Source organism: Centroberyx affinis, unplaced genomic scaffold, assembly GCF_046629955.1.
Source record: "Centroberyx affinis isolate AG114_WGS23_722 - 3 ecotype Tasmania unplaced genomic scaffold, CSIRO-AGI_Caff_v1 ptg002334l_1, whole genome shotgun sequence".
NCBI lineage: Eukaryota > Metazoa > Chordata > Actinopteri > Beryciformes > Berycidae > Centroberyx > Centroberyx affinis.
Genome location: NW_027280601.1, coordinates 175,631 through 193,740, shown reverse-complemented (window position 1 = coordinate 193,740; position 18,110 = coordinate 175,631). Strand labels below are relative to the sequence as shown.

Here is an 18,110-nt window from a genome sequence, read left to right as displayed (position 1 = left end):
GATTTTTTTAGTCATGCTATGTAACGGTTTGGCATTAAGTCTTCATTCAGGCCTTTGAAAATGTATGGTGGAAACAATGATTTTAGCATGGTGTCTTTGATATGAGTTGCATTCAAATTTAATACAGTAGGCTATGTGTAAAGCCTAAAATGGCATTTGTAGGCTCAAGTCAGTCTATGGTGTAAAGTAATTTGTTGGTTAGTAGGCTACATTGTCTTACATTTGTCTGCAGTATGTGTGTTGAGCCTGTATTGTTTAAGTAAATATAAATGTATGATCTTTTTTGGCATAGTAAATTTCACTTTTTTGCGTGTCAAGTGGACTGAGGGGGGCACTTCAAGTGACGTCACCCTAGGGCACCACATTCTGTTAATCCGGGCCTGACTAGAACCAGGCCAAAAAACACGCCTTCATCCCTGGATAACATTCTGGTGGTTTTCTGGTGCAATGGACCAATTGCGGAAGTTGTAATTTAAAACTCTCTCTCGCTGACTGGGCTTGGATTTGGGCTTGGAAAAAGCGAGCAGGCTTGAAAAAGGGGGGTTGAAAAGTTGGGAATGCCCTTTCTCTTGGAGTGCTGACGCGGACAGAGGCGAAACGGGCTGAAGCGCCGTGGATTCATACCAGCGTCCACCATGTTACTTTGGTTTCTACTTTTGGGGGCCTCTGTTTGTCAATCAGAGGGTTACTTTTCGGAGGAAAAATACCCGGAGGAGTCGAAAATGCAGCCGCCTACGGTTGTGGTCGCTATTATAGCCAGGAACACCGCTCACTCCCTGCCGTACTACCTCGGAGCTTTGGAGCGGCTGAACTACCCCAAAGATCGCATCTCTGTGTGGTGGGTTCCCGTGGATGGATACTCTGTGGATTGCATGCCGGGCTATTTGTAGAGGTCCCTTTTTATCTGACTAGCAGCCGTTCAAAAGGTCAATCGCATTTAAATTAGTTTCTGAATGCAGCAGCCCTACCCCTCCTCCTCTCCCATCTCCCTCTGTCCCTTTCAGATCCTTCTGTCCTGCCCAGGCTGCCTTTTCACTCCGGACTGCGACTTGTCCAAATTCATTTCCCATACCGTGAACTGCGTCAAACTTAATGTTCTGTAAAGTATGTACTAACAAAGTAGGTCGAATTTTGCAACGAGTTGTCCCATGAGTGTGCCTGTGTAAAGACATAACGATTAAAACTTACAAACTGAGTTGTCATCAGAATATAGCCTATACATAGCCTACGTATACTTTCGTGTTTCTCTGTGTGCCATGAACTAACCCTTAAGTCATTTTGAATGAATTCTGTACTTAATTTTCAGTTTGTTTTGATGAGTGTGGATCCAGGGAGAGAGATTACATGTAATCAGATTGGGTCCTGGCATGGAAAAGAAGCCTAACAACAAATAGAGCTTATTATCAAAGCATAATCAGTAATAATACAATAACATTAACAATCTAACTAAATAATACATATAATTCATTCTGTATAAAAGTGATGATGGTGGTGGTGGTGTGTGGGGGCTTGTGCACACAGTAGCCTATTAAGTCCTAAATGAGTCCATGCACACTTTACTAGTTATTCTATCCATTAACAACCCCCTCCCCCCCACACACACACCACACACACACACACACACACACCACCAGTCAAACATTTCACCCAAACAGGGCTTCGTCAGTTCTGAGGATGAGCATGTGTTTTACATTCTGCTCTCCCTGTGCTCCTCAGGGCCGCTACGGACCACAACTCCGACAACACCACAGCCGTGCTGAGAGAGTGGCTCACTGTCATGCAGAAATTTTACCATTATGTCGAGTGGAGACCCATGGACCAGCCCACGTAAGTCCAACTGCACTGATCCTTATTTAACCATGATGGTCTGGGAAAAAGGATGGAAAAGTAACTATGGGTTTCCCAGCAGCGTCCTACTGTGTGAGTGATTTGTTTGCATTCATCAAAGGGATGTGAGCAAGTAAATTATCCCTCCTGCAAATGGAGCCATGGTGCTAAGATAGTCTTTTCTTTCAGCACAGATTGAGTGTCAAGATGTTTTGGGGAAATCGGGTCAAAGCTTCCAGCATTTCTCTGGCTTACTGGGTCTTTTGTATTCCATGCACCATGAGTTTGTAAACGTCTCCACTGAACAGTGAAAGGTGTAGCCTTTATTATTCTGTTATTCACCTAAAGTCACTGTATGCCTAAAGACTAGACTCACTTTCACCATGCTTCTGTTTGTTCAAGGAATGATGCAGCACGTCTCTGCTTGTCCGTATCCCTTACTGTGTGCGCGTCTTTCTGTGTTGAAGGGGTTTATTAGTGGAAGTTAAGACTTGTGCATGCATGTGTGTTAACACATTATAATATACTTGTGTAAGGTTGCTGTTATTCTTTGGCCTCTTCTTCGTGTCATACGTTATTTCTGAATATGCATGTAGCACCTGAGCACCAGCTCTCCAAGCCCCACCAACCAGCCCACTAAGCTCCCTACTCTCATGCCACACCCCCAAGCATGCTCTCACACGTGTACACACACACACGCGCACACACACACACACACACATACCACCCTGGACCGACGGCCTGACTGAACCCTGCTAATCTGCACATGGCCATTGAACTTTTCATGCTGTCAATCTGGTTGTGTTTTGCGCATTTGTCATTTCTGCATCTTTTGCTCTTTATCAGCCTAGTTGTACTTTGCACACTGGTGACTGTGTCAGTGCTGCTACAGCGGTACAGACCTTCAGCCTTGAATGTATACGTGCAATTTGTTTATGTTTAGTCTACTGCCATGCAGTATGTCGCCATCATACAGTACATGATGCTCTGCTACACCAAGTGTGGCAATCCTGTATTGTCTTCTAATGTACCAGCACACATTAACCAGGTCAAATTCCTTACACACCCATTGTGCCTGGTGATATGAAGTGATTCTGATTATGCAATATGTGTATTTGATAATGTATCAAAATAGCTCTGCCTGGGTTGAAATCTGGTCCGTTATTCCATATGCACAAACTCAGACTTGCATTTATAGCATTAGCTGACCTGGTCAAATTGGTCAAAGTATATGGTCACAAAGTAAAGTTTTGTTATTGATACCATAGGAATTTATTTCCTCAGTGACATGTATGAGAACAGTGTTTGAGGGTTGGTAAATGTCTTTCTTTTTTTGTGAAGATTTCCACTGTATCATTTGGCAAAGGCATTTTCAGATGGCAACCTTTCAACCTGACTCTCTCAGTTACAAATTATTATCAGTCATACAGTCTACCTTCCCTGTCTCTGTCTGTCCCAGGTCCTATGCAGGAGAGCTGGGTCCTAAGCATTGGCCCAACAGCAGATATGAGTATGTGATGAAGCTGAAACAGGCAGCGCTCAACTTCGCCAGGAAACGCTGGGCTGACTACATCCTGGTACATTATCATCTTTATTATGACAGCAGTTTGAGATTCAGAATGAGGATCTTTCTTGTTATATTGTTTCTTTTAACTTGTGAAATCGGTTGCTTCCTTGCTGCTCTTATTTCATCCAAGAAAAAGTTTTGGCTTTGATTGCTCCAGAGATAAATCTGACCACAGAATTAACACTACAATCACTCTCTCCTCTGTCTCTGTCTCTCTTTCTCTCCCTCCCTGTTTCAGTATGCCGACACAGATAATATCCTCACCAACCCAGACACCCTCAACCTGCTGATAGCAGAGAACAAGTCAGTCATCGCTCCCATGTTAGACTCCCAGGGAGCGTACTCCAACTACTGGTGCGGGATAACTCCGCAGGTAAGGAACACTTCAGAGTGTAAATTTCATAGGAAACATCTAGATGTATAAGGCACACTGAAGAACAACAGTCTCAAGGAAAGTCTCAGTCATTGCTCTTCAGCTGGACACATGGGCAGCATACTAAAACTAATAGTGTGGTATTACTCCTCAGGTAGGGTACTATACCTTGGAGGGAAGGTTACACATACACAATCCCAGGCCAAACTCTTTGGAATTCTAATTTGCATTGTTGTGCCATCATTGCTCAGGAAGGGCATTACACTGTCTAGGAAAAGAAAAACCTTCCCTAACCTTTTTTATATTTGTCCATTGCACGAATGCCCATAAGAAAAGATTTGACTACTGAACTGTATAATTTTGTATTCTGTTGGTGTGGATGTGACAGTACAGATATTAAAAGTTATGTTCAAAGTAGCCATTCTTTTCCACCATATAGCCCATATTTCTGTATTTCACTAAAGACATAGTATCTGTTATTATTATTATATAGGTTTCATATGATGATAGCTGAAAAGATTCCAGGCTGGAATCACAGGAAGCCGTGAATATGTGTGTGCCTTTGTGTTTGTGTGTGTTTGAGTGACTGTGTGTGTGTGTGTGTGTGTGCATTCATGTGTTTTTGTCCTAACATACTCACAGCCCAATCCATCCCCTCTCTTAGGGTTATTATCGTCGAACAGCGGAGTATTTCCCCACCCGTCACCGGCACAGAACCGGCTGCTACCCCGTGCCCATGGTCCACTCCACCATGCTGCTGGATCTGAGGAAGGAAGGCATGAAGAAACTGGCCTTCTACCCTCCTCACCAGGACTACTCCTGGCCCTACGACGACATCATCGTGTTCGCTTTCTCCTGCCGGGCCGCAGGTTTGTCAGCGCTCGTGCCCGCGGTTTCAGAATCACACCCACTTAAAGACAGAGAGAGAGAGAGAGAGACAGAGAAACAAGGCTGACATATGCACACAGACACACACACACACACACACATGCTTTCGTTAATGTGTTTGTGCATTTACAGCACTTATTGTCTTGGATTCAGGATTCAGGATTTTTACAGTATGTTACGCAATAAATGCCTCATTCATTTATTCATTCATACATTCATACTTTCATTCATTCATTCATGTGTTGATTGAGTGATTTGTTGGCATTCATTCATTTATTCATTCATGCTCTTTGGTGCTAATCAGAGATACAGATGTACCTGTCTAACAAGAAGCGCTATGGCTACCTGAACGTCCCAGCCAAACCTCACCACACCTTGGAAGATGACCGCCTCAACTTTGTCCACGTCCTTCTTGAGTCCATGAGTGAGCACAGATTTCATATCGTATTTGTTGATTTTTTTTACAATGTACTTTTTCACATTGACAGATTGTAAAAGAAGAAAAAATATGCAGACTGAAAAAGTAATAAAAGGCAACAAAAAAACAGAATTTGTTCTCATCAACCATTGGTCCTCAAGTTCATCATATTGTATTAATTCAGATTATTGCATTCATTTAAGCTGTTATTTTCTGCTAACTCATATCCCCTCTCCATCTACAAGTTGATGGTCCTCCCATGTCCCCCTCTCGCTACATCCATGTGTTCCCCAAACAGAGAGACCTCATGGGCTTTGATGAGGTGAGAGACACTCCGTTGTTTATCTAGTAGGAACATTATCATATTTTAGCTGGTTATTGTTATATACTGTATTATACAGTGTAATATGATTTTGCAACAAACATCTTATTCTCAGTTTCCTTGAAAAATCCTTGTATCACGGCCAACTTTTCATACTTAGGAGTCAGAAATGTCCCTAAAAGCCAGGTAGTTGTAACACTGCTACAGTTTTGACATTTTACCCCGCTTCTTCAGTGGATTTAATCAGTGTCCTGGGGTTTAGCTTGTACTCTGGAAGACTGTGTCATCCGTCACTTACGGTTTTAAACTCATATAAGGCAAAAATGGGCCCAATAGGTTACTGGCATAATACATAATGATGAAAGCATAAAGGGATCCTTGTACTGGCTGGGAAAATCTGGATGAGGGAGTGACTTGAATATTTAGCACACTCCTCTGCCTCAAAAAACATCACTGAAGGCACTTAACCATTAACTGCTTGTGCTTTTTTTGAATGAGTGTGAAGCAGGATATTACTGAAGAAGTGCATGCGTTTTAAGTGTACGTTCCCTGGGTCGATAACAAGTCTAAGAAAGTCCTGAACATAGACTTGCTTATCGCCCAAGATGGGAAATGATGGCATGCATGGTAATGGTTACATGAAGTTTACACAGATATACACACTGACATCTGACCTCTCCCCAGATATATCTGATCAACCTGCGACGGCGTCTGGACCGCAGAGACAGGATGTTGTTCTCTCTCAACGAGCTGGAGATTGATGTCAAGGTGGTGGATGCCGTGGATGGAAAGTGAGTACGCTCTCAGGAAAAGTCTCAGCACAATGACAGGAACTGAGTGGCTCACATGAAAAGTGTGTTTGGGGTGTTTGTGTGTTTTTGTGTTTGTCTGAGAGAGAGAAAGAGAGAGAGATCAATATCAAGGTAGCAGATACTGAACTGGAAGGTAGACTGGAGAGAAGGAGGAAGGATTGGTGAGAAAGAAAGAAAAGTCATTCGTGGTTTGGTTCGATCTAATACTGGATTCATGGTTCGATATTATCATGATATTTTTTTAGCAAAATCTAGCAAAATTTTAATATTTGAGGGAAAACAAAAGAAAAGTGTAAAACATAAACAGGTAGACTACAGGTTTCCATAAGTTAAATTTAAAACTTTTTAAGACTTCTTTAATACCAGCTCAAATCAAATTTAAGACCAATTTCATCCCAAGAGGAAAAAGAAAAACCAGAAGTATACTGTACATCCACGCAACCAGGTAAACCAACCAGGCTAAAAGTTAGCCTTGTGTCTGTGTAGTGTTCAAACAATTTATAGACGATTCTGAAAGTTATTTCCTAGATATTAAACCACAGCTGAAATCACAAACATTTTGTTCAACTCCATGATGCGTATCGTCAAATTTTTGTATTGCAAAATGTTGTGTCAGGAGCTTTTGTTACATCCCTATCATTCACTCAATTCAATTTTATAGATAGACTGCACTGATTAGTTTACTAAGTGATTCACTTATTGAGAGATTGAACAAGATGTGACTCTTTTGCCATTTTACCTCTAATGTGAATGCAAATACAGCTTTTGTAATGGTAGCCATTGCCAATTTTCATTTGTGAATGTGTTTGAATGTGTGTGTGTGTGTGTGTGTGTGTGTGTGTGTGTGTGTGTGTGTGTTGCAGTGCGCTGAACAGCAGTGACATTAAGATCCTGGGCGTGGACCTGCTGCCAGGCTACTATGATCCTTTCTCTGGACGCACCCTGACCAAAGGAGAGGTGGGCTGCTTCCTCAGCCACTACTACATCTGGAAGGAGGTGAGAGGACACACACGCACACGCACACGCACACACACACACACACACACACACACACACACACACACACACACACACACACACACACATACATCATATTGATACATATGCATCAAGTGCTTTATTGGCATGACTTGACATGTCCTGGTGGCTCCATTGGCTAAAGCTCATACCATGTTGCCGTGACGCCCTGGGTTTGAATCCCGCCTGAGACCCTTGTTATCTCTCTCTCTCTCTCTCCCTCTCTCTCTCTCATCTCCTCACTCTCTCTTCATCAAGTAATTCCTAAAAAATACTGTTAATCTTTAATAAGTCTTACCTCTCTCTCACTCTCTGATAACAAATATATACTTTTTGTCTTTCCCTCCTTTCCCTGCCTTCGGTTTCTCTGTCTCAGATGGTGGACGTTCAGATGGATAAGGCATTGATCTTTGAAGACGATGTTCGTTTCCAGGCCAACTTCAAACGACGAGTCCTCAGACTAATGGAGGAGGTGGATCTGGTGGAACTGGACTGGGACATAATGTAAGAGACAAAAAAAAATGCATGTGTGTGAGTGTGAGTGTGTTGAGGAATGGGGTTAGTGAAAGGAAAATTCCCCCCTCGGATCCTCTTACACGCATATATATCATCAATCTGTGATGTTCAATGCATTCCAGGAGTGTACCTTTCCCTCAACCTTCCACGTCTACTTGTACTTCAGTTAGTGATTTCCTACATTTCCCAGAATGCCTTTCTACAACCACCAGAGAACGGGCCTGAACTTGTTGCATTCAGCTGTGGGTTTTACATGCAGGTGGAGAGAGTGATAGTTGTAGCATAGTAAGACTGAGGAGCGAGTTTTTCCAGTCAAGACAAATTGAGAGTTGCGGCCCTTTCTCAAAATGCAACATGTCTTGTGGCTGCATTGCATTCTGGTCTATTGAGGCTGCTGTCAGAGGAGAAATTGGTATCTCTATCTCTTCTATGATGGATTTCTCCCTGTATGATTGTTGAATAGGGTTAGGTACCGAAACCCGATACCACTATGGCACCGGTTCCTTTACGACCGGTACCTACCGGACTGAATTGCAATGCAGATTTCGGTGCCTCATTTCGGTGCCGTGCCCGAGCTGCCGATTGAAATATCCGCTCTCCGGTGCTCCGAAACCGCCACACGTGCCTTCACTAACATTATCGTTTGGAGAGCACCACTTGAAATCCTCTGTATTCCTCTGTATGACGCGCCGCTGCCGGACTGACAGCAAAACCTGATGTTTACTGTTGATGCTTTAGATTTCTGAAAATCGTTTCTGCGATTAAACTCTATTGTAGCTGCGGTGGGCATGCGCATGCGCATGTGTCTATGTTTGGCAACTTATCCGTGGGAATAAGATCATCATCACCAAACCACAAAATGGACCCAATGTGTATGTCTGTGTGTTTGTACGTCCATTCATATTGTGTATTTGTGTATTCATGTTTCCAGATTTCAAATTTTGCAACACATGGAAACGGTTTTCGGTGAAATCATGCTGCCAAAATTAGACAAAAAATTCAGCTACAGAATGAACAATAAAAGTATTTATTGGGCAGGAAGGTGGATTATCAAATGTAGCCCCTTTTTTGTTTGTGTTTATTTAGGTTGCCATAGCTTCCGAGAAAACATGAACATATTTAGCCACACATGCAGAACAAATGCTACCAAAATGAGATGCTTTCCCTCTCTCATAGTCAACAAGTTTTAGCAGCGAAGTTGCAATAGATTATCATGCTCTGATTTTTTGGAAGTTGTTTGTTGTTGTTGTTGTTGTTGTTGTTGTTGTTCTTCTTCTTCTTCCTCATCTTCTTCTTCCTTATCATCTTCTTCTTCTACTCCTTCTTCTTCTTCTTCTTCTTCTTCTTCTTCCTCATCATCATCTCCTCCTTCTCCTTTTTCTTCTTCCTCATCATCATCTTCTTCCTCATCATCATCTTCTTCTCCTTCTCCGTCTCCTCCGTCTCCTTCTTCTCCTTCTCCTTCTCCTCCTTCTTCTCCTTCCTTCTTCTCCTATATATTCTTATACTGCTCTTTGTTGCCATAGATACCTGGGCAGAAAGCAGGTGAATCCTGGTAAAGAGCAGTTGGTGGAGAACGTGCACAACTTGGTGGTGGCTGACTACTCGTACTGGACTCTGTCGTACGCCATCTCCCTGCAGGGCGCCCAGAAACTGCTCAACGCTGAGCCGCTGTCCAAGATGCTGCCCGTCGATGAGTTCCTACCCATCATGTATGACAAGCACCCCAAGTACGTACCCACTTCCACTTCACTTCTCAAACACACAAACACACACACACACAGACACAGGAACTGGCAGAAATGCGCTCACATGTATGCACACATGCACTCACCTCAGCTCGTATATTTTCTTAGATTTGTCATTCTGCCGTGTATTGATTGATGGATATCTTGGGAGAAATTAAATTACTCAAATGTATCACAGCCATTATGAAACTGTCTATACAATCTCTATTACTTCACCGTCCTTACAGCGGTTGCTCCGTATTCACATTCAGACTTCTGCAGTAAAACTCTTTCTCGTAATCTACAAGCTGCCAAATTTATAAAGCCAAAACTGACCTCAAAGCTCCTAAAAATACGTGATCTTATGGCTGCTCAAACATATATATACATATTATATATTTAGCATAGGTTTTCCGGAATGTGTAGAGTAAAGAACTATTGTTACAGCTGTGGCTTTACGTCTGTAGGAATCTCACCAGTTTCTTTGGAATAAAGGTCAAAGTTTTGGCCCTACTCTCTGACTTTCAGCTATTCTTGTCATTTAAATATGTAGTGCTTGTCAACCTGAATTAGAATGCCACATTTCACAGCAGGTCTTTCATCATTCTGGACATTTTTCTTTTTATGATGTACAGATTTCATGGCAGCGTCTCTTTCAGTGTAGCTGGAAGGCAAACTTAGACAATCTGGACGGCCAACATTTTTTTTTAGGCATGGTGTGGTTGCCAGACCAACTTAATAGAACCCTGACACCGTGTCAGTCAGACAGTGGGAATTCAAATCGGCTTGTAGCAGACTTGGGGTGAACGATAATTTTAGCAACATTCATTTAACTTTTCTGGGATACATTGATCTTGCAGGTCGTACAATGCAGCCATTGTCTCAAAAGTGAAACCTTAGGTCCTCCCACTAGTCCAAAAATCACTGCTCTATTCCTCCACTACCTCCTCCTTTATCCCATAACCCAGAGAGATGTTTTTCTGATGTTAATTTGCTTTTATGTGTTGATGGTGTTGGAGACAAGGCTTAAGCTGATTGTAATAAGGAAGTGAACTACACTAGTGTTTTGCAGATGTTGAGCATGGTCTGAAATCAATTAAATTGTTTTGGACCAGTAGATATTTCTTGGTCTATATCTAGTCAGAGAAATATAATAGATGTAATGAAAAGGTTTGGGATGCAGTTGAAAGTTTTGTGATACAGCTACTGCATGTGTTGAGCTCCAGGTAGACACTGGGCATGCTTTAAAGCAACGTAGAAAAAAAAGGCCTTTACATTATGTATGGGCAGAATTCATAAACAACAAAATAAGATCTCTGGGTTACTTTGCAAATATGTGAGTTTACAACTTTAATGTGTATTTCAAAATAGCTACATCAGTAGAGTGTATACTTTATATTTAAGAACATGAATAAGGACACAATGAGCATATGGCTTATAAACACTAAGATTATGCATTAAACTGTGTCAAAATGTGTTTGTTATTTATTTAATTATTTGGATAGTCCTATGTTGATACTCAACAGGTCAGGTGACAAAAAGTACATGTTCAGAAAAGGGTCACTTGCCTCTTTGCTGCATCTCTACAGACTGTGTAAGACAAACCTGAACCTATTACTAACATTAAAACTAACCCTAAAATAATCCCTAACCCAGACACTGAATATCTATACTCTTCACAGTATCACTTGAAACTCAGTAGACTTTATAGTGACACATTATAGTCACTTGATAGTAAGGTGACACACACACCTCCACCATCTCCCATACCATTTTTTGTTATTTAACAATTTGTCATGTATAATTGCCGCAATTACAAGTGAGGAAATTACATCAGTACATGTACCATTTACATTTAATTTACATATACATATATGTTATGAACGTACATATACATTCACATTTATAACATGTGCATTTAGCTAATGCTCTTATCCAACTTACAATGAGTGCAACAGTAAAATAAGATTTAGTTCCTAGATCACTAACTATTACAAGCAACGATAGTGAGGATTGCAGAAGTCGGTGCCATAATGTCACTGACAACATTCCTGTTACCCTAGAATGATCATGTAACAGATAATTGCTAGGAAAAGAATAAAATAACATTAACGCCAGTCCATCCCATACCACAGTGATGATGTAGCAGAGTAAACGAGGCACACATGAGGCACTGACCATATGAGATGAAATGCACCTTGGGAGAAAAGCCTGCAAACCAGAAGGCTTGGCAATGTCTGTGTGTTCCATCATGTGTGGAAAACTGGCTTATAGCCAACCACCAGACCTTTTCCCTTCTCTTTTCTCTCTCTCCCTCTCTCTCTCTCTCTCTCTCTCTCTCTCTCTCTCTCACTCTCACACACACACACACACCTCTGATTCTAATTCGATATGCTTGACTAGTCCACTAAGAATGCACAAGAACCCCACACCACACATGGCTCCTGCTGTCGCCCTTCATGCTTAGAGCGACTGGATTGTCTTTGCAATTCAGCCTCTGTCTCCATCTCTTATCATATCTATGTATTCCAAGTTTTGTTCAAAGTCCCATGACAACTGCTGAATTCCCATGGCTCACCTTTGGCTGCATCTTGAAATAGCCAAATAAAGTGACTCAATCGGTCTGAAATTCTCATTCTGGTGCAGTTTTACATATTATTGCCAAGTTTGAAAATACCATGGCAAACTATCATGCGGTCTGCTCATCATGAGGGCCGCAATGGAAATAAGCCTCTTCTTCAACCCTCTTTTATTTATCAGCAATGTGTTTTTAAACTCTCAAAGAAATTAAATCAATATGCTCTCTGTCCCTGCTCTCTCTCTGCAGTGAGGACTACATGTCCCACTTCCCCAACAGAAACCTGCAGGCCTACAGCACGCGCCCCCTGCTGGTGCAGCCGTGTCACTTCGCCGGCGACCCCCAGTGGGTGAGCGACACGGAAACGTCGACTCTGTGGGACGACGACTCGGTACGCACTGACTGGAGGGGTTCCCACAAGACCCTGAAAGGGGCCGCGCCGCCGCCCGAGATGCTGTCAAGTACCTACAGGGACGAACTTTAGGGGACGGCAGACAAGAGCTGTGGAGCGGTTAAAGGTCAAAGGTCACGAGGTCAGGGAAACAGATGCTGGAAAGAGAAAGTGTTCTCAGACTTTCTTTCAGTCCATTCTGTGTCAGCCGTTGACAGGCTTGGTGGCAGTTGACCTGGACTTAGTTTCCCAAAAGCATGTTAGCACTTCAGTGCCTTTGTAAGTCTGTGGCACAAAGACAATATCAGTGCTAAGATTCTTTTGGGAAACAAGGTGCATGGGACGGTGTGCATTGAGGCTGTCTGTACAGACATGTAAACACCAGTGTGTGCCTGGATTGTCTGTGTGTGTGTGTGTGTGTGTGTGTGTGTGTGTGTATTTTCATACTTGTACTGATGGCTTAACAATTCAAATATCTGATTTGCTTGAGGTGTCCTTGGTTTAAACTTTCACACCAGAGGCAATGAAAATGAAAAAACCCATCCTCCTGAAGCTAAAGCTGATGATACACAGGCAAATTGTTAGGGCAAACTTGGGGCCAAATAGAAAGAGGGCAAAAGTGACAGTTGGAAGAGTAACAATGGATCAAGTAACAGATACTGCTGCCATCACTGTCATCATGACCTCCTTGTTTCTACTGAAAATTAATAATTTAACCATTTTATCAAGGTTATCCACTGGAATTTCATAGTGTGTGCATTATAGGCTTATGTGTGGCTCTGGCATCCAACAACTAGCTAGCTTGCTAGATTAAATGTTATATAAAAAGAATCACGGCTATTATTTCCTAGTTGTGTTTACTATTTAGTGGCAGTTGGACCATTTTTAAAACATTTTGGGCTGAGGACAGGTCACCTAACCAGTTTTCTTGTCTGATTGATTGACGTTAAAACCTTGCCAGCAAAGTTTGCTCTCCGATGAAGTTTGGCTCGATTTCAAACTACATTGTTACATCTCTACATTGTTTTCAGTGAGAAAATATTTCCAAATTTGCCCTAAACATTTCACTGTGAATCATCACCTTAAAGTAAGTCTTTCACTTCTTTGGAACATTTTGAATATTCTGGGTGATGATATGTGTGACTGAGATGTGATGTGTGTTTGTGGTTTACTGTACGCTTGTGAGGGTGTGAGTGTGTTTCTTATGATTGCATGTTTAGGGTGGTACCAATAACAGAGCTTGTAAAAGGAGGAGGCGGAGGCTTATTTACAAGGACAATTTGTGTTGTTAGTCTGTTCACCACTGACTAAGAGGCTCCAGAACCTGCACTGCTTACAGTACCTGGCGAGTCTGGACAAAAGCCTGAGAGTTTTTATTGTTATTATTTCCCTCTGTACCTGTACATTTCAAGTTTGTTATATCCGTCATTCCATCCGTTTGCTCCGTCCAGGCATTTCATCCATAGGGACTGTTAAGAGATTCAACCTTATAAAACGAAGCAGGACTAACAGAATTTATATTTCCCTTGGCTTCACTAACAGTTTTAAAGTGGATTGCCTCACGGTTCCTGGGGACAGTTTAAGACTATTTTAGTGGTTTGAGTGGTTTCTTACTTTCAGGACCTGTTTTGTTGACAAAATTACCGTATTGAATGTTAGCATTGGAACAATTCTATCCTCAACTGATTTCATTAATCAAAATCTCTTTTTTTAACTAGTCAGTAATAGATTCACGGTTAGATTCAGCATCACGGTTAGTATAATACTTCATTATTTAACACTTGAACTGCCATTAACACTTGAACTGCCAGCAAGACTATCTCTCTTTGTTTACATTTTTTTATGTTTTCAAAAGCATAAAAGTATATTTATATAAACTCCAAAATGATGTTATTCAAGTCCTGAGATAGAACCACATTATATACTATTTCATCCAAATAGACCCCCAGTATCTGGCATTGCTCTAATGTAATTAAAAAATGTGATTAACTTTCAAAAAGGAGAAGATGACCAGATGCACATCCCATAAAGTTTTTACCAGGTGCTGGAGTGCTGTAGAGCTTAAGTTTTTTTTGTAGCTGAACATTAATCAGAGCCAAAATTTCTTATGAATCTTTAGCAAATAGATAAGAGCAATGTCTGCAGGGTTTTTTAGTCCATTGAAATTTTCTTATATTTGACAGTATATTATTGCATAATGATTTATCATGTCAAGTCCGTGAAAAGATCTGATGTACTTTTATGCTTTATAATATATGATCTTGTAGACATGCCACACTGAAATAAACATGTTACTTTTGAAAGTGCTTGTATAATGTCAGTGCAGCAGTATGTCAGGTATGAAACTGACCTGTTGGCAGTTCAAGAGGGTAATCTTGGCTCTTCTGGTGTTAAAGGATAAGGCCGGTGTTTTTTAATGCATTGCTTACTGTCAACAATTCTTATGAAAATAACAAAATCAACAATGCGTTTGCTCTACTTACTTTCTGACTTCCCACGTACCGTTTTTAGCCGTCAACCTGGAAGTAATTGGCTCCAATTGTAAGCTAAAAACCTTGAAATACAGCTCACAAAGACATAGGTTCAATTTTAAAAATCACTAACTGTTACCACAAAAAGTCAGGCTGTTGTAGTTATTACCAAATCAAATTCAAATGGGAGCAAATTCTTCATTATGCCGCGGACTATTTTCGGTGCTACGGAACTACTTTCCTGAGATCGCAAATTTGTTTACGGTCGGCTTATTAAGTTGTTTGAAGAAAAAGTCGGCTGGCTCGGTGCATCGTGATGATGAAATATGCTGCCCAGAGCAACGGCATGGCTCTTTGACGTGTTTTTAATATTTTTTTTAATACAATGGAGTTCTATGGCTGCTGGGACATGGCTGTATTGGGCACCGGCTACATGGATGAGACTTGCTGGCAAAACAAAATCATTGCTGATTTTGTTATTTTCATAGGATTTGTTGACGGTAAGCAATGCATTAAAAAACACCAGCCTTATCCTTTAAGCATTGCCTCCAACTTTTTCAGAGTGCTGTTCCCTTTTTTGAGGAGAGTCAAATACTTTTCTGTGCTATGTCTAGTGTCTTTTTTTTTTAAACAGTACAACTTGTTCCACAGCTGTTTCAGTAAAACCCTTTTTTAAGCCATATTAAAAACATAGCCTTTTAAAAAAAACATTTTGTAGCATCACTGGGATCTTTTCAGTCTAGGAATGTGTTGACACCTTGAGGTAGACTCTGCTGCAGTCAGCAGATCTAGAGGTTAACTGGTGTAATTCTGGTGTCCCTCATGGATTAATTACAAAAATCAAGTTGCATACTGCACTCATCTGGTTTCATATTCATTTATGATGAACTGATTTCATGTAGTCATTTTCTATCTTCTATCGTTATGTGTATGTATGTTTTTACTGCATATGTCTTAATTTATTTGTTGGGTCTTCTTTGATGTGGTCGTCAATATTGAGCCACACAACATGAAACACAACGTGCAATCAAAGTGCAATGACTATTCTGCCAAAAAACCTGATGGTATGTATGGATCACTCTCATGTCACTTTTGAAGCAATGTCTTTGAGCAATCATTGTTTTTTTTATGTTAGAATAAGATTATAGCAAACTGTTCAAAAGTTAATAAAAATGTACCTTTTACACATTTTAAATTATTATTGTCTGAATAATGCATTTTGTTTAAGATTTGTATGCTCAATTCAAAAACAGAAGTTCTGTGGCTGCCATAGATAGAGGAGTATTTGAATCTTATTTGAGCAAGGCATGGGCTAAAAACAACAACAGCTACTAAAGGATCTTGTAATAACAAAGCATCACCACAAGAGGGAATCATATGATTTTTCAAGCAATAACTTGCTGGTCCAGGGGAGCCATTACTATTCACTGTGTAGCAGATTTCCATATTTCTTACTGGAAGTCATTTAAAAAAATATGCCAATTTTGACCACGGGTTTTCACATTTACAATGTCTGAAATTGTGTGTAAGCCCTGTGCTTTCTGTTTTGTGCTTCTGAGTGGGAGAAGACTTAGCGGGAACTGTATCTTTGTCAGACTAAACACAGACCACTAACAGTCTTTAGTAAAAGCAGTGGGCAATGTATCTACATTTTTCTATGGGACTGTGGACAAGTAAACTGTTGTTTTCCCTAACAAGTCCCTCAGACCCCAAAGTCTATTGTTAACACAGTGTGTGACATATTGAATTGTGTTTACAAAGGGGAAACCACCCCCTTCATTCCCTCAAATTACCTCCTGTGTAACAGACTGTGGGTGAAAAACACTGACTGAATCACTGCAAAGGGACTGAGAATAACACAGTGATTGTACAATTGAAGAGGGATTTATTTAGCAATCTGTTCACCTGCTAAGATCAAAAAATTATTTCACATATCTGACCTACTTGATTTGAACTTTTCAGATGGTGTAAAATATACTGAAATAGCCCTCACGTTTTCATACACAGTAAATGAAATATATTAAACTCCTAAAGCGTCTTATTGCTAATGAGTGACTATGTTCTTACAGTAGAGCGGTTAAGGCTCATATTTAGAGAATTTGCATACAAGGAAGTATGCTTTCAAGGCTTTGTCAGTCGGAAGGTAGCCTAAGGTGCATACCATGTGGAACTTGAATGGATTCAAGTTGTGTCAGCTGCTGTACACAGGCAAACGGCAGTAACTACTTTTTGTGTGTTTTAAATGTCAAAGGCAGTGACAAGGGGTCAGATTTAATATCGATAAAAAACATCCCCATAAATGCTACTATCATTTTGTCGGTGTAGGTCAGTGAAGTCATTTTTCTGAGTTTCATTACTCACACAGTTACTGCTGTTTGGCTTTGTAAGGCAGTTTGATTCTCTCGTCTCCTCTGTATCTATGTTTGTTGTGTGTGTGTGTCTCTCTCTCTGCCTGCCAGTCTGTACACACACACACACACACACACACACACACACACACACACACATACCAGGGAGGTAACTGCAGTGATCTGAAGGGTATACATTTTCCCCTGTGCATTCCACAGCTCATCCTGCACACACTGAGATATCTGGTTTTCTGTGACCTTATTTCTCTAGAAGCCAAGAACATAATGTCACAGAACAAAATGAATGAGATAACCGTATAGATACGTTATAACATACAACCCTGATGACCTATGTACATTTGTACTTGCATATGTGCTGAGTGTGTGTACGCACATGAGTATACGTGTTTATATGTGTGTGTGTGTGTGTGTGTGTGTGTGTGTGTGTGTGTGTGTGTGTATGATGCATGCCATTCTTCAGTTCAGTGCCAGTTCATAAAATTGTATTCAAACGTGAAAGGGGATTGATGAAGAGAAATAAAAATTTTAATCGAATGTTCCTTTGACCCATTTTCTCTGTTTTGGACACGGTACACAAACACACACACACACACACACACACACACAAACACACTCAGCGCCGAGATCAGCAGTCTTTCCTGTCCAGGGCTGTATGAACTGGAGAGATCCCCCTCTCACAGGAGGGAACCTGAACTCAGCACCTTATTGGCTGCTGGCTTGGAGGTGAGGACTTATGACGTCAGTTTAGCAGGAAGAGGGAAGACATGTGTAACTATGAGTCTGTAGGAGCATTCCTATACCGACTGTTATGGAAATGCAACAAGTTAAACAAGG

The 18,110-nt window shown here is 41.0% G+C and overlaps 1 protein-coding gene across 3 annotated transcripts; it reads left to right on the top strand.

Annotated features, from left to right (window-relative positions):
- The first annotated feature begins 519 nt into the window (after positions 1–519).
- cercam (cerebral endothelial cell adhesion molecule) lies at positions 520–12,728 on the top strand. Of its 3 annotated transcripts, none has more exons than XM_071533177.1 (12): positions 520–838; positions 1,717–1,827; positions 3,287–3,404; positions 3,633–3,767; positions 4,432–4,636; positions 4,960–5,079; positions 5,319–5,395; positions 6,080–6,186; positions 7,071–7,203; positions 7,601–7,728; positions 9,267–9,474; positions 12,299–12,728. In XM_071533177.1, exons 1-12 carry the CDS (start codon positions 636–638, stop codon positions 12,527–12,529), a joined length of 1,776 nt encoding a protein of 591 aa, XP_071389278.1. In that variant the 5' UTR covers positions 520–635; the 3' UTR covers positions 12,530–12,728. The 3 variants fall into 3 exon arrangements, with proteins under 3 accessions (XP_071389278.1, XP_071389279.1, XP_071389280.1); XM_071533178.1 differs by having other exon boundaries at positions 4,432–4,644; positions 4,968–5,079; positions 9,267–9,470; positions 12,295–12,728; XM_071533179.1 differs by having other exon boundaries at positions 684–838; positions 9,267–9,470; positions 12,295–12,728.
- The last annotated feature ends 5,382 nt before the right edge of the window (positions 12,729–18,110 follow it).

Excerpts from the sequence above, each read along its gene's own strand:
- cercam (XM_071533177.1), top strand. The coding sequence starts at position 636 with ATGTTACTTTGGTTTCTACTTTTGGGGGCCTCTGTTTGTCAATCAGAG. Across the intron at positions 3,768-4,431 it reads GGTGCGGGATAACTCCGCAG|GGTTATTATCGTCGAACAGC; the intron begins GTAAGGAACACT and ends CCCCTCTCTTAG. Across the intron at positions 7,204-7,600 it reads ACTACTACATCTGGAAGGAG|ATGGTGGACGTTCAGATGGA; the intron begins GTGAGAGGACAC and ends TCTCTGTCTCAG.